The sequence below is a fragment of the Lampetra fluviatilis genome, chromosome 5 (genome assembly GCF_964198595.1).
Source record: "Lampetra fluviatilis chromosome 5, kcLamFluv1.1, whole genome shotgun sequence".
Lineage (NCBI taxonomy): Eukaryota > Metazoa > Chordata > Hyperoartia > Petromyzontiformes > Petromyzontidae > Lampetra > Lampetra fluviatilis.
Window position 1 is genome coordinate 16,099,201 of NC_136279.1, and position 14,270 is coordinate 16,113,470.

The 14,270-nt window shown below is 44.7% G+C and overlaps 1 protein-coding gene across 4 annotated transcripts in view; it reads left to right on the forward strand.

Moving 5' to 3' along the window:
* The first annotated feature begins 5,016 nt into the window (after positions 1-5,016).
* Positions 5,017-14,270, forward strand: part of LOC144932666 (TBC1 domain family member 9-like) — a 29,384-nt gene continuing 20,130 nt past the window's right edge. For all 4 annotated transcript variants that reach the window (XM_078856974.1, XM_078856975.1, XM_078856976.1 and 1 more), the window contains exons 1-3: positions 5,017-5,309; positions 10,511-10,621; positions 13,756-13,874. In XM_078856974.1, the coding sequence (XP_078713100.1) occupies positions 5,192-5,309; positions 10,511-10,621; positions 13,756-13,874 (348 nt within the window). In that variant the 5' untranslated portion in view covers positions 5,017-5,191. The remainder of the gene's footprint in view (positions 5,310-10,510; positions 10,622-13,755; positions 13,875-14,270) is intronic.

Genomic DNA, 14,270 nt, shown 5'->3' on the forward strand with positions numbered 1-14,270 from the left:
CGTAGGTATAAATGTGATTTATTGTTTTATGCATACGTGACTTTACCGAAAGAACCAAAGAGTATGCTTCGTGTATCCTTTTGTTTTCATGCCTCACGGAAACTCAACGAGATTGCGTTTACAATATTTGACACGAACACATTTGTGATACTGCGGTTGTTAGTGGTGCACAATCACAACAGAATTGTTGACATTCTTCAAAAGTATTCGTCAACAATACTGCATTCATTCATCTCCACCCCCCCCCTTCGCACGTGAAGGTTTCACAAGTGACGCCATCACATTTGTCCCTCTAAGGAACGAACAGAAGGAAGATTTCTACACAAATCTGGCTGCCCGCCTGATGATGCTAGTTTTAATTACTGGCGAAACGTCGTACTCATATTGTAAATGCTGTGGATTTTCTCTCCAACACACCGGTGTGTTGTACTAGTGACGAATTGGCATGTTTTATTTACTAGTTGGCCGTGTCTGGTGGTGGCGGGTTTAACGACACATTTATGTTTACGCGATCTAACCCATTAAAAATATATACTTTTATTTGGGTTCCTATTTTCGCGTGGGATAACACAAAACGTTCCTTGAGAAACCCCGTGTGCAATGGGGGGGGGGGGGGGGGAGCAAACAAACCCAACATAATACACGAGCATAATATGACTTTGAGACCCCCCCCCCACCACCTACACATTCCACAAGTAATGACTAATCCCATATCTGCATTTTCCATAAATATGCTAAATTCCTCTGTTGATATGTAAACTCCTTTGTCAAGGCGCTCTCCTCTAACCCAGCTTAAATATACGCTGCCAAGCATGGTGGTGCTCATTCGGACGCTGTCTTTCCGACAGCCCTGTTCTTCACCTGAGGACGGCTGCTTGCGTTGTGGCCGAAACGTCGTGAGAATTTTATTATGTTTTATTTGTATTATTTTATTATTTCCCTTATACGTGACTTTACCGAAAGAACCAAGAAGATAAACCCCACGACTTGAACATAACGCAGATTATGAAACGTCTGTTTTATTTAAGGCCACGGTGTGGTGATGTGATGACGGTGTTGAGTTTTTAAAAATTCTACTTTGTGCCAATGCAGCAGCACCAGACGATGTGTATTCTGTCACGGGTGGTCCAGATGTCTTGTGACCGCCCCCACGCATTTAATTATCTAAATCTAATTATGCTGCCTCCATGAGGCTACTTAATTTAAACATGAGAACAGCTGTGTGCGTTTGTGTGTACGTGCATGCTGCACCTTGCAATCTAATTACGGTCGAAGGTCCCCCTCTGTACTTTAAACAAGCCAGTGTTTGTGTAGAGATTGGGACAGTAATGATTAGCATCTTGTCCTACTTTAAATCACTTTTGGACCTCAGATTCTCTTTAAAATGTACGTGAAATGTATGGCTCTGCTTTGCAGACTTTTAAGTTGTTTTTTGCTTCAAATGCGTTGTTGTTAACCTTTATTTTTTTGTGCTGCTTGTCCCGTGTTGATATGCGACCTTGCTATTCGGAACCTGACCCTGCACCGTTTTTTAATTGATCATTTTGTTTGTGTTTGCTTGCTGTAACCAGGCTTCTGTAACCAGGTGCCCATCCAAAATGGGAAATTATTGCCCAATGGGTTTTGACCCGTGCTAAAATAAAACCTAAACAGTTGTACCGTTTATATGTGCACGGTCAAAGCAACAAGACATCGCGTTCCCGTATCCTTTAAAGTAACACTTTTTCCAAAAAATATTTAACGATAATATTGGTCGCGAAAGCCCACGTGTTAAAATGCTTTCAAGAATAAACGTCTTCCGTATAATGCGTCTTCCATCCTTTATTGTACGCGTACAGGGTGGCCCAGATGTATTGTGCTTCCCCATTTAATTACGTAAAACTCAATATCTTTAAAGGTTTATTTAAAACAGAAATGTGCAAAGGGAAAACATTGGGGGTCAATTCATTTGGGGTCACAAGACATCTGGACCAGCCTGCACAGGACAGTATATTCCGGAAGTTAATTCCATCCTTTGTGTTTACGTCCTTTCAGCAGTTGCGTCCACTACTGTATATAGAATGAATTGCAAGATATTCAAAAAGGTTTCTTCTCATTCTTTGTTTTTTGTTTACATTTCGATGTTTGTTATCGTCTCACCGGCCAGGGAATCGCGATTCACAAAACGATTTCCAATTTCCGCAATCGAGGAATCGATTCCACTGCACCACAATCTTGAATCGATTTAATTTCACGCGTGTACCGTACAATGGGCAAATTACTGTTGTTTTGCTCCACAGGGTGTTCCAGATGTCTTGTGACCCTCAGTGAGTTTGCTCATATTTGTTTTTCCTTTGCCCATTAATTTTTGTTTTAAGTAAACCTTCAAAAATTGTTTAAGTTATAGAGAATTCATGGGGGGGGGGGGGAGTCACAAGACAGCTGTACCGCCCTGAATATGCACATAAGCCACACAAAGACAATTGTAAGATAGTCCATACAAATACCATCTTGCATCAGTTCCTTGCAGATCCATCTTACAGAGTAGGGTCCATGTTTAAAATGTCTATATACCATGCACTTCGCCACAATTGGTTCAAGCAAACCTGACCGCTGATGGGACACTGTCGAAACTGTTTGGTTCGAACTCTGTCGAAACACGGTGGCGAGATGTTTACTATCTCGCCAGGAATGCAAGAGGTCGTGGATTCGATTCCGACCCTGACCCCTGCTGTATATGTGTAGGTTGCATGTTCTCCCCATGGTCGTGTGGATTTTTCTCCGGGTCCTCCGGTTTTTCCCTCCACATTTTGAAACACGCTTTTGGAGTATTTGGCTGCTGTAAATTACACGTGATATAAAGCCACTTCGTTGAGCTATCATTTGTGGCAATGTCGCTTTCGAAAAAAGAGCTACTGAAAATGGATAGCTCAGTGGGCCTTATCTCGTAAAATAAAATGTTTAATAGTAATGGCTTCATCATGCTGTTGATGAGGAGCTATCTGTGGCCGATGGGCTTGTTTAAAACACCTTGTAAATTTTTTACGGAAAGACAAATTTAGGAAAGTTTTCCTCGAGTACGTATTTTTTGCTAACAATGCTCGTGCGGCTTGTGTACACACCCTTGAACATTTAATCTTCAAAATCTACATCGAGAAGCCTCACACGCTATTGTTCCCATTGTGTACAGCGGTGGTCCAGATGTCTTGTGGCCTCCACTTGACCCCTAACATGTTTCCCGTCGCATATTCATTTCTCCTTTAAATAAACTTTACTTAAAAAATTGTTTTAGAGAATGAAATGGGGGTCACAAGATACCTGGAGGGAACTATATTGCTGGGAATTATTGCACACAGAACGAGGAACACGCGGGTTGGAACACACGAAGGTTAATGGTCACTGATATTCAGTGGCCTAAAATCAAATGTTTCGCTCCGGATGACCGCTGCAAAGTATGATCTTGTATTTTGATTTAGTGTGCTGATCGTTAAAGGTGCATTTGAAAATGTTTGATACTCCTACTGATGCTCCTGCTGTTGTGGAGTGACTCATGCAGCCAGCTATGGCTTGCAGGGTTTGGTGGTGCATGTTGTTTTTGTCGTTTATTTGTCAGTCACAGTTCCTATGTTCACTGTTACATTGCTTTTATGGCTTTATTTTGGTGATTTCGAAAAGTTTTTTGGTTTGGCCATGTTTGTTTGTATTAGTACGGAGTTAGACTCATGGCTTTAATCTAAGTTGTCTTGTGGTTGTTGTTTGACTTGTATCCCACTGGGATTTTTGCACAGCGTTGGTGTACGGTGCTTTTTTCTGGAATATTTTGCAGTTTTTTCCTGGATTTTTCTGTTTACGCATAGTCACTTTAAGATGTTTCTTGTTCATGTTTTTGTTTGTTGCGGTTGCACCCAATTCAAGAGCCGAATGGCTCACAGGGTGATACCAAATAAATGAAAACTGAAACTGAATGGCATCATTGAAACTCACCAAAGTGAAACCTGAACAAGACATGTCGATACGGCGGGAAGATGACCCGGGTGTTGAGACTTATAAAGGCGGAGCAATGAAATCATTTGGTCACAATCAGAATCTTTATTTGGACTGCACATATGTCCAGTGATACAATTTACAACAGCAAACAATAGAAAACATAGGCGTACAAAATTGCGAAAATGGTGTCACGAAATATAAAGTAAATAATACTTTAAATATATATGTCCGAATTATGAAGCTTGGGCAGGGCAGCAAAAACAACAAAACAGTGCCAGACCACGCCAAGATAGCACGCCGTAGGAGCTGGATAAGATTTGCGGTATTGCAGGTCCGTGAGAGTGGTGATTCATAGGTTTGGCGAGGTCTCCATCCAGCAGTGGATTGACCATGATCGATGACGATGGGGGGAGCCGAGGTGGTGGCGTGTGCCACCATGCCCTCGGTATTCCCAATTCCTGCAGCACTCGTGGCATAATAATCGATAGCTCGCAATATTCGCAGAGGAATCGATTCCTCTGGTGGTGCACAGTGCCCACGATAACTCTTGAGACGGAGCGAATCGCAACTCGGTGAATCGATTCCAGAATATTCGAGCTCGCGATTCCTCGCCCATTTAATCGATTTGTCACTCTCAAAAGTGTTTCTTGAATCATAAACATTTACAACGCAAAAAAAACTCCAATACATTCTATAATGATAGTCGTGATCTATCCACTGCTGGAAGAAAGCCTTTCCCAAAGGCTTGTCGCTGATGCAACAAATCCTCGAGAGCGCATGGACGGACGAGGAGAGATCAACATCGCCCCCATCTCCTGCCTTGGCAATCTAAAAGAAATAAAAATTGCGTAAAAAATTTTTTGTAACCAATTTAAAGAATCGACATCGATTACATTACAACAAATCGATTCGCATTCCACACACCAACAAAACACCTGAATCACCTCGATAGATTCCACGTTAGAGAAATCGATTTCATTTCTCACCGCGAGACAATGGGAAGAATCGCCTTCTCGATTTAAGCAACAACGGGAATCGATTCCGCACCCCCACCCTCTCTGAGACCAGCTGATGAGTGGAGGAGGGCTTCGGCAGGCCGAGACGAGGCCACGAAGGAGGTGATTTTTTAAATGAAAGCTCCGTGTAAAACATCGAAATAAACCACGAGTGAGAAGAGTAGGAGGGGAGGGGAGGGGGGAGATCGTCGAGGAGGTTCGCCGCCAGGATGTGGCTCAAGCCGGAGGAGGTTCTGCTGGCGAACGCGCTGTGGGTGACGGAGCGCGCCAACCCGTACTTCTTGATGCAGAGGCGACGCGGCCACGGCGACGGAGGCGGTCTCACAGGTCCCCTACCCCCACCCACAACACCTGCCCAGAGCTCACGACAATAACAACAACAATAACAACAATAATAACAACAACAATAGCAGCAGCAGGCACCAGCACCATCGTCATCCGCAGCAGAAGCTCCATTAACCACCGGCGTTGTCATCATCACCATCATCAGCAGCAATATAAACTGTAGCTTCATATTCAACAGGAACTGAGGGATCGTCGTCATCATCATCGGTCTCATTATCAGCGACATCAGAAAAAATCAGCAGAATCGTCACCATCAGAAGCCTCATCGTCACCATCAGAAGTAGCAGCAGATTAAGCAGAAGCCTCATCAGCAGCGTCGCCATCAACATGAGCAGGGACAGAAGCGTCGTCATTGCCATGAGTAACATCGCCTGCAACAGTCTCGTTACAGTAACATGCAAGTGTTGAACTTCTTTCGCACCGTACGTAGAGCCAAGCGCGCTAATCGGAGGTGCGGGGGAAGGACAACAAATATCAGCAACATCAGAAGTAGCTTCGTGTCTGTCACTGTTAGCTGCAACAGCAGCAGTAGAATCATCACCTTGTAGTGCTAATTTCACAAACTGCATCATCGCCATCAAGCAACAGGAGCTTAAGAAATCATCAGGACAATCAACTTAATGAGCAATAACGCCAGGAGCTATATCATCACTGACAGAAGCATCATCATCGTTATCAACAGCGTCATTAATATTCCCAACAGCATTAAATCGTGCAAAGTGTCATAATCCGAAGCAGCAACATGATTATCATCAACAGTAATGCCATTAATATCAGTAACAAGATCATAATCGGCATATTCAAATGCAGCAGCATTAACTTTATCATCAGTAGGGGAAGAAGCATCACGGTTATCGCAAGTAGGTAGCAACAAAAACAACAGCAGCTTCATCATCAGCAGACGCAGTTGCATCTGCAGCAGCCTCATGAGCAGCAGTGAGTGACAATATTAACAACATCATCCACAGAAGTAACAGCAGCAGCATCAGGAACAAGCATCATCCACATTGTGATACGTGTCGTGCATAAGCAGCATTATCAGCAGAAGCGTCAACGCGATGATCATCATCGTCGTCGTCAACAGCTGTTACCTGCAGGAACAGAAGCATCTTCATCGGTAGTATTATCAACATGAGAAACAGCAGCATAACATCATAAATAGCAGTATGGACAATATTATCATTCTAAGTACAGTAGCATAACGAGACGTTCTAATAATGCTATCAGCACGATTATCAAAGCATCGTCATCAGCGCCAGCAGAATGCTAATCAACACCCATCACCAGCATCAATACCACCATCATCAACATCGCCTGCATCATCACCATTGGCATGAGCACCATCATCAGCAACATCACCAATATAAGCATCAGTAGGGATATTATCGCACGAGCAAAACATTACAGCAGCATCACTTAGAATCACCACAGCAGCAGCACCACGAGCATCGATCGCAACGACTGTTATTCCGATGAACAGCTGCATTAGCAAAGTAATCACAATCATTGTTTTCATCATCAGTATCATCGTAAAATTCATCACCAGCAACATCACAATCAACACCACCAAAACAAATCACCATCATCCCTGGGAGCATCATCATCACCATCAGTCATCACCATCATCGCTGGAAGCATCATCATCACCATCAGGCATCACCATCAATTCCACATAACCATTGCTCATCACCATCAATGCTTTTTAATGAAGGTTATTGTGAAAGTCTACGTGATGGATAAATTACACCTTTAGTAATAATCCCACCCGAGACGAGCGGAAATGTTTACACACCTTTTAAAAGACACATTTCTAAGTGCTAAATGTTTAGGACACAATATGAGAAATATTTATGTATCGTAAACTGTTACGCGCATTTTGACCTAAGACTAAATCATCCGGGATACGTCTGATCTCGTCACATCTTGGAAGCCAAGCAGGATTGATTCTGGATAGTTGTGCATAACAGGTGCCATAGGCTGCTGCTGAGCTTATGTGCTGGGCACTGACCAGCGCGTGGACGTATGGTGCTGCAACCCCAAAGGCCGACACGGCGTGCATCTAGCAGTGGACTGGCACATGACTCTTACTCTTTTTTTGCATGAAATTAATTCCTCCTAATTGCAAACCCAGTGAAATGAGTCTCAAACCTCAAATTCACGAGGGCCCCTGTCCGGTGTTGTTTTGGCCAATTAATTCGAGAGGAATGTTCGGTGGTGACACGTTGACTCCCTCGCCTGGTGGTATACAGGGGGTCGGTGGGTTCGATCCCGACCCTGACGCCTGTTGTATATTCGGAGTCTGCATGTTTTATCCTCGTGGTCGCGTGGGTTTTTCTCTGGGTCATCCGGTTTTTCCCTCCACATTTAGAATCCACGGGCTGTTTAGAGTTCAATATTTGGCTGCTATAAATTTCCACGTGATAAGCCACTTCGTTGAGCTATCATTTGTGGCCCGGAAAAAGAGCTATGACAACTCAGTGGGGTTTATCTGGTAAGATATCTGGTAAGATAAACAAATATATATATAGGGTGAGACTGTAATGGTAGAGCAGTGGTGCAGTGGTTAGTGCACTGCCAATGTGAACCTGGCCACCAGAGTTCGATTCCCACCAATGGCTAACAACCCTTACTGACCAGCCTGGTGAAGTATGGTCAATCAACCCAAACGACTGACGAGGCGTGCGGGGTTGTGGCGGGGGCATTTACAACGGGCTGTATATATAATATTTCTCGTCTGGTGGCGGAAGTGAATAGATGGTAAGAATGTTTGTGCAGGAGCATTTGCTGGTATGTGCTGTTTTTTACCCTTTAGATTATTCTCACCGTATGCTTGCAATTTGTCACACTGTATTCAGCGTACACACGTGCCTTTTGTGGTGATGTTGATGATGCCCAATGCTACAGATGTGTGTTTTGAAAAATAACTGTGCGTTTGTTCCTTTTCGGTAATCACTAATCATTGTAGATGTGTTGTGATTTCCCAATGGGTTGCGTGTGGTTCGTTGTGGTGGTGATGACGACGACGATGGTAACATTTCAGATACCGCAGATAATTATTTGTGTTCTTCATCCACACTTTGGTCGTTTGTTGATTCAGATTTTTTGCCATTAAGATTTCCAATAACGGTGGCAAATATATGAATGATAACTAGCAGGAACCCCGCGTCTGACGTCACCTGCTCTCCTCACCAACGCACCCCAATCTCACGTGACGACATCACCCTTCTGCTGTTCCAACTCGTCAGTGTCGCGTGACGTCATCACTCCTGCCCTCTCCTCACTGCCTTCGATGATCACGGTTCAACATACCATCAACGTTCCGTGACGTCATACCTCTCCTCCCCAACCTCACAACATCACCCCAATCTTGCGTGGCGTCAGTACTCCTCTCCCCAACAGCCCCATTGCCTCGGAGGTCATCAGCCCCTCCACCTCACCAGCGTGATGTGACGTCATAACATCCCCCCCTAAACCCCCGCTCCCCACCGGGCCAAATTATTTTTTTCCTCTGTCCCGGTGCGTTGCAGACAGACGAACAAGCGTATAAAAAGATGATGCAGTGATGACACTAATACATTGAAGGATGATGGATGCTCGGTGTTTACTGATGCTCTGGTGGCAGCAATGACGGTAGATTATGATTGATGTGTGATCGTGATGATGGTGATGATAATTTACAAGAACATTCCTGTATGTACCTACCCATTTACCCCTCCATGCCCCCATGTTTTGCCTTGCATCCCAGTGGGCCTCAATGCACATCTATACATCCCCATTTGTCTTTGTACAGCCGCAAATGTCCCCATGCTTTCCTCTCTACCCATGGATGTCTGTGGATCCCTGTTTGTGCCCAGCCATCGCATCCCCAAGGACCTTTTGTCTGGCTGGATAGAGGGGCTAAATGATCAGTGCACGGGCCTGAGCAGAGATGGGCTAATGTGGTCGAGGAGAATGTGGAGCTGAGTAGGCTTTCTGAAGATTGGTACCATCAATGTCAAGATCGGCTTCTGTGGAGGAGGCTCATAACGGAAACTACTAGGCAGTTGGAGACAGTCACCCTCTAGCAACGGACGTCAGAAGGGCAATGCTCACAAACAATAAGCTACAACGCAAGTTGACACAGTTGTAATGGCAGTCATCTCATTCAACCCATAATACTAACAGTAAGCGAGCCATTTACACTTCACGTGGCGTTAAAGTGCACCTAGCCTGGCACAAGCGCTGTGTTGACGTCACCACCACTTAGTGGCAAATGGCTGCCGTTTTTGTGCCATACACCATTGTGCCTGAAATCCTACACATGCAACAACAATAATAGGCTGTCAGGAGTCCAGGAGGTGGCAGAACGGGAGTGGGTTATTGCATCTATCTGTGCTCAGCGTTTACTCTTACCCACTCTTATGTACGGTGCGGTCTCCTCTGGTACTCCAAATCTCGTTCTCCCACGTGAAAAATGCTCATTAAGCAGATTGGTAACATCCCAATGCAGGGCCCTCCAGAAATAGGATTCTACCCCCTGTGTAATTCCCTTGTATCCTTCTAATCTCTCAACATTACCATGCATCTCTGTGCACAATTATGCATCTGTACAGAGTGTATTTCTGTGAGCCTCTATGTACAATAATATGTATCTGTGGCAGTGGTGGTACAGTGAGTGGGTAGCATATAACATACCTAGGGACGTGGATCAATTCCTGCCCTTGGCTTACATCATTGGGCTGGTCTGCTGTGTGTACAGCCTCTAGTGATTTGTAGTGGTGTGGTGTATGGTGCAGTGTGGGGAGCCGTAGTGTAGCCACCCAGTAGACCAAGAGTGCCGGATGTGGTGCTGGCCACCGACCTCCTCGTGTGCCACAGTGCCTGCCTTCATTGGTGCTCGCTAACAGCACTTGCCCCAACAGTGTGTTAAGTCTATACGTGGGATCCTAGTCTTTGTTTGGTGGTGTGTAGTCGGGCGTGGTGTTGGCCACCCACCCTCTCGTGTGCCACACCAGCCATAGGTGCTCACTAACAGCCCTTGCCCAAAAATACTATTTGTCGTGTGTAGTGAGTGGCATGGAATTGTGTTGTATGATGTGTAGTGGTTTGTAGTACAAGGGCCTGTCGAGTCTGCTCTGTGTACTCCTTATCGTGTGGGTTAAAAGCGTGCGTGTGTGTCCGTGTCTGCGCGTGCCCCAAACTAGGTCTGCTGGTGGGCACCCTGGACGTGGTGCTGGACTCGAGCGCCCGTATCAGCCCATACCGTGTGCTGCACCAGACGCCCGAGTCGCAGGTCTACTGGGCCATTGCTACCGGTGAGTGCCACCGAGAGCCCGCTAGGTTCACCACGATATCGTTTTTTCACGATGCCATATCGAATCAATTAACACAATATGAAGATGTTTAGGATCTCACTTTCCCATTACTTTGTACATGACATATGTTTTGTGCTTTTCTTTACTTTCACCATGAATAAAGATTATGTTCAAAGTCATTCAACTGTAATTTACTCAACACAAGTTTGCTGTAAGTATAATCATTGCAACATTACGATCTATAATTCTTAAAACACACAATGCGGTAAGTTACACAATAAATCGTGAAGTCTACTGTGACAATATTTGAGGCCTACTTTAAGTTATGATGCAGGAAAATAAACATGTTTAATGGGGATAATGTAATAATTTATTCAGATGGTTAACTGCTTTGTTATTTCACAAATAATTTTCAGGAAATATTTTTTAAACAAAGAGCAATGATATTGCAATGTTTATTCAAAAACGGCCAATACTGTTATCATGGAACTTATATCGTACGATCTACCAGTGTCACTTTCACGATGTTAAGGCAATCCTGGTGCCCACCCAGCATCAGTCTATCAATGTTTATTTTACCTGTCAATATCGCCATCAATAAAAGTAGTCATCAATGCAAATTACAGCAGAATGAGAACAGTACAGGGGACATAGAGCAACAGGAATGGTAATAGAATAGGAAAAGAAGGTTAAGTATAAAATAAATAAATAATTAAGAAAGAATAAGTAAAGGAACTAATTTTAGATAATGTGGGAAGACAAGCCTGAATGGGCTTTTTTTCTCGCACAGACCACAGAATTGAGGGACACTCCAGCGCGTTTCGGATGTCCGGTGGCATTGCCGTACCTCCCTCCAAAAACGAGCCCAGGCGGTTCATCCATATTCTTCCATGATTACCTCCAGGCTGAATGTTCTGGAAAATCAGGTTTATAATTACTGTTTTGTTTTTCTTGAAGTACCAATATGACTCGGAGGGCAGAGATTTTAGAGGGCAGAGACTCGGTGAGCTGATGCTGTTGAGACTGGGTACAAATCGAGGTTTCCGCTGCCAACAATGGGTGCCACAGTGGCCCTGATGGGTGCCACAGTGGCGAGATGTTAATTATGTCGCCTGCTATAAGGAGGTCGTGGGTTTGGTCCAACCTTGACGCCTATATAATTAGAGTTTGTATGTTCTCCCTGTGATCGCGTGGAGTTTTGTCTGGGTTCTCCGGTTTTTCCCCTTCAAATTTATAATCAAGAGTTGAGTTTTTGGCTGCTATAAATGTCCATTATGATAAGCCACTTCTTTGAGCTGTCATGTGTGGCCAGATTGCTTCTGAGAAATAGCTGTATAGCTCAGTGGGCTTTACATGATAAAAAATTTCGTTTAGTTTAGATTAAACTAGGCCCTCAAGTGTAGTAAATTAATTGTCTCTGCCCAATCGTCAATGACTACACAACCCATCAGGTTATGTGTGGGTGCTCATTGGGTTTCTTAAGTCACGTTCGGGGTTCAGATCATTGTCTCGAATCAATGAGGCCAGCATTCCAGATGAGCTTTTGGGTCTTTAATTAATTTACCCTCCAATTTTGGCACAATGTAAAATGCATTTTCAGGAGATAAAATGTAACATCGCCTTGAAGTAATCAGCAGTTTACATAAATACTGGAAAATCTTTAATTATTTTGTATGGTTTATGCATTGTATAGAGCCTTGCATATGCATTGCAATGTTACTTTGGGCTACTGTACATGAAGTTGGTCTAACAATAAAACTGCGAAAAGGAAGGAAGAAAACTTGAGTAAGTTCCTCAATGAGTGTCTTTTGAAACATTTTACTCCAATAGAAACAAAAACTAAGTACTGTGGTTTAGTCGTTATGTATTTTCCCAGTTGCCCTCTCACGAGTCCCGAGGATCATGCGACCGTGCCCTCACCGAACGCTCTTCAGTTAGTCTATCACGCGAACTCAATCTGTGCAGAGCATTCCCTCTATGTATTGTGACACATTAAATTTAAACATCATCATCCTTCAAGTGTTTTTTTAAATGCTTAAAATTCTCGGTAAGCAGCTTTTATTTGGAGTGCTGAGTCAGGTTGTATGGGGTTCCAAGCTTTTTAGGATTCCGATATTACTGATAAAGTTCACATACAAAGACAAACAAATATACAAAAATCCCCGTATAGCCTTAACAGACTGTTGGGGAAGTGCTGTTTGCGAGCACCTATGAAGGCCAACACTGCACACGAAGGAGATCGATGGCCAATACCACACCCGGCCACCTTTGTCTCCCTAGTAGCGATGTTTACACATGACACCAGGTACTCATTTTAGGCTGAGTCGACCTAGGGGGAAGCCCGGGACTGGTTCAAATAATTTTCACTGGTGTTGGCCGTGAGCGGAAACTGAACTTGGGTTGCCAGGTTTGTAGCACAACGCGCAACCTACTGCGCTACCGCTCCCCACAAGCACGTGTACCCACGTACATGCACTTTCTTTCACGCTCACATACGTAATTGCACGTTTTCTAAATTTCTCTTCACAGTGGTTGAAGGGTTCTGAGAGTGGAAGGGGTTTGTGGATTCCTTGGTTTTGATCGCCAGGGTTCTGGCAATTTGGGGTTGAGGATTTATGATCGCTGGCGTTCTGGAGTTCTGGGTGTTGCTGAAATCCCAGGGTTCCTTAGTGACTGTTTCAGTGATCAAAGGTAATTGGGTTTTGAGATAACTATGGTATTGGGTTTTGGGGTTCAAACATGGGTGTTTCCATTAAGTATGCACACAGTACTACTGCACCTGGGTCCGTGGGTAACAGGTCAAGGCTCTGGGCCAGGTGTCGGCAGCCTGCGACTGCGGAGCCACGTGCAGCTCTTTAAGGATTGCTTCGTAACGTTATTTATTCAGGGCCACCGTCTCGTGTATTCACATTCGTTGCGGCTCTAGAAATATTTAGTTTTCTTACCGATTTCCAAAAAAATGGCTCCTCTTGTTTTTTTGGTTGCCAACCCCTGATCTGGGCTATGAAGAGAAGGGATATTTGACACAATTAATTTCTTGAACCGGAGCCCATGCCAACCATGCTGCGCCACTGGGTTCCAGGGATACTTGGGTGTTGCGGAAAGGCAGTGCGTTGCTGCGCTGTGCCGTGCAGGAAGCTCTCGGCAGGAGGCAACGCGGCACTGGGATTGGCTGGAACAGAACCTGCTGCAGACGCTGAGCGTGTTCGAGACGGAGGAGGATGTCACGGAGTTCGTCAAGGGCAAAGTTCAGGTGGACACAGCAACCACGCATGGCACTGCACACGATGTTACTGCCCTACTAATTTAACACAAAGGCAAAGATCCCCCGTATAGTCTTAACAGATTGTAGGGGCAAGTGCTGTTAGCGGACACCTATGAAGGTCGGCACGGCACACGAGAGGGTGGGTGGCCAGCACCACGCCTGGCCGCCTTTGTCTTCCAAGTGGCGATGTTTACACACTGCACCAAGTAATAATTGAGGCTGAGTCGACCTAGGGGAGGCCCAGGACCGCTTCAAATAATTATTGCTGGTGTTTGCTGTGAATGCTAATCGAACCCGGGTTGCCAGATCTGTAGTGCAGCGCGCTAACTACGACACCCCCACTCCCCACAATTTAACCTGACACACTACATCACATAATAGTGA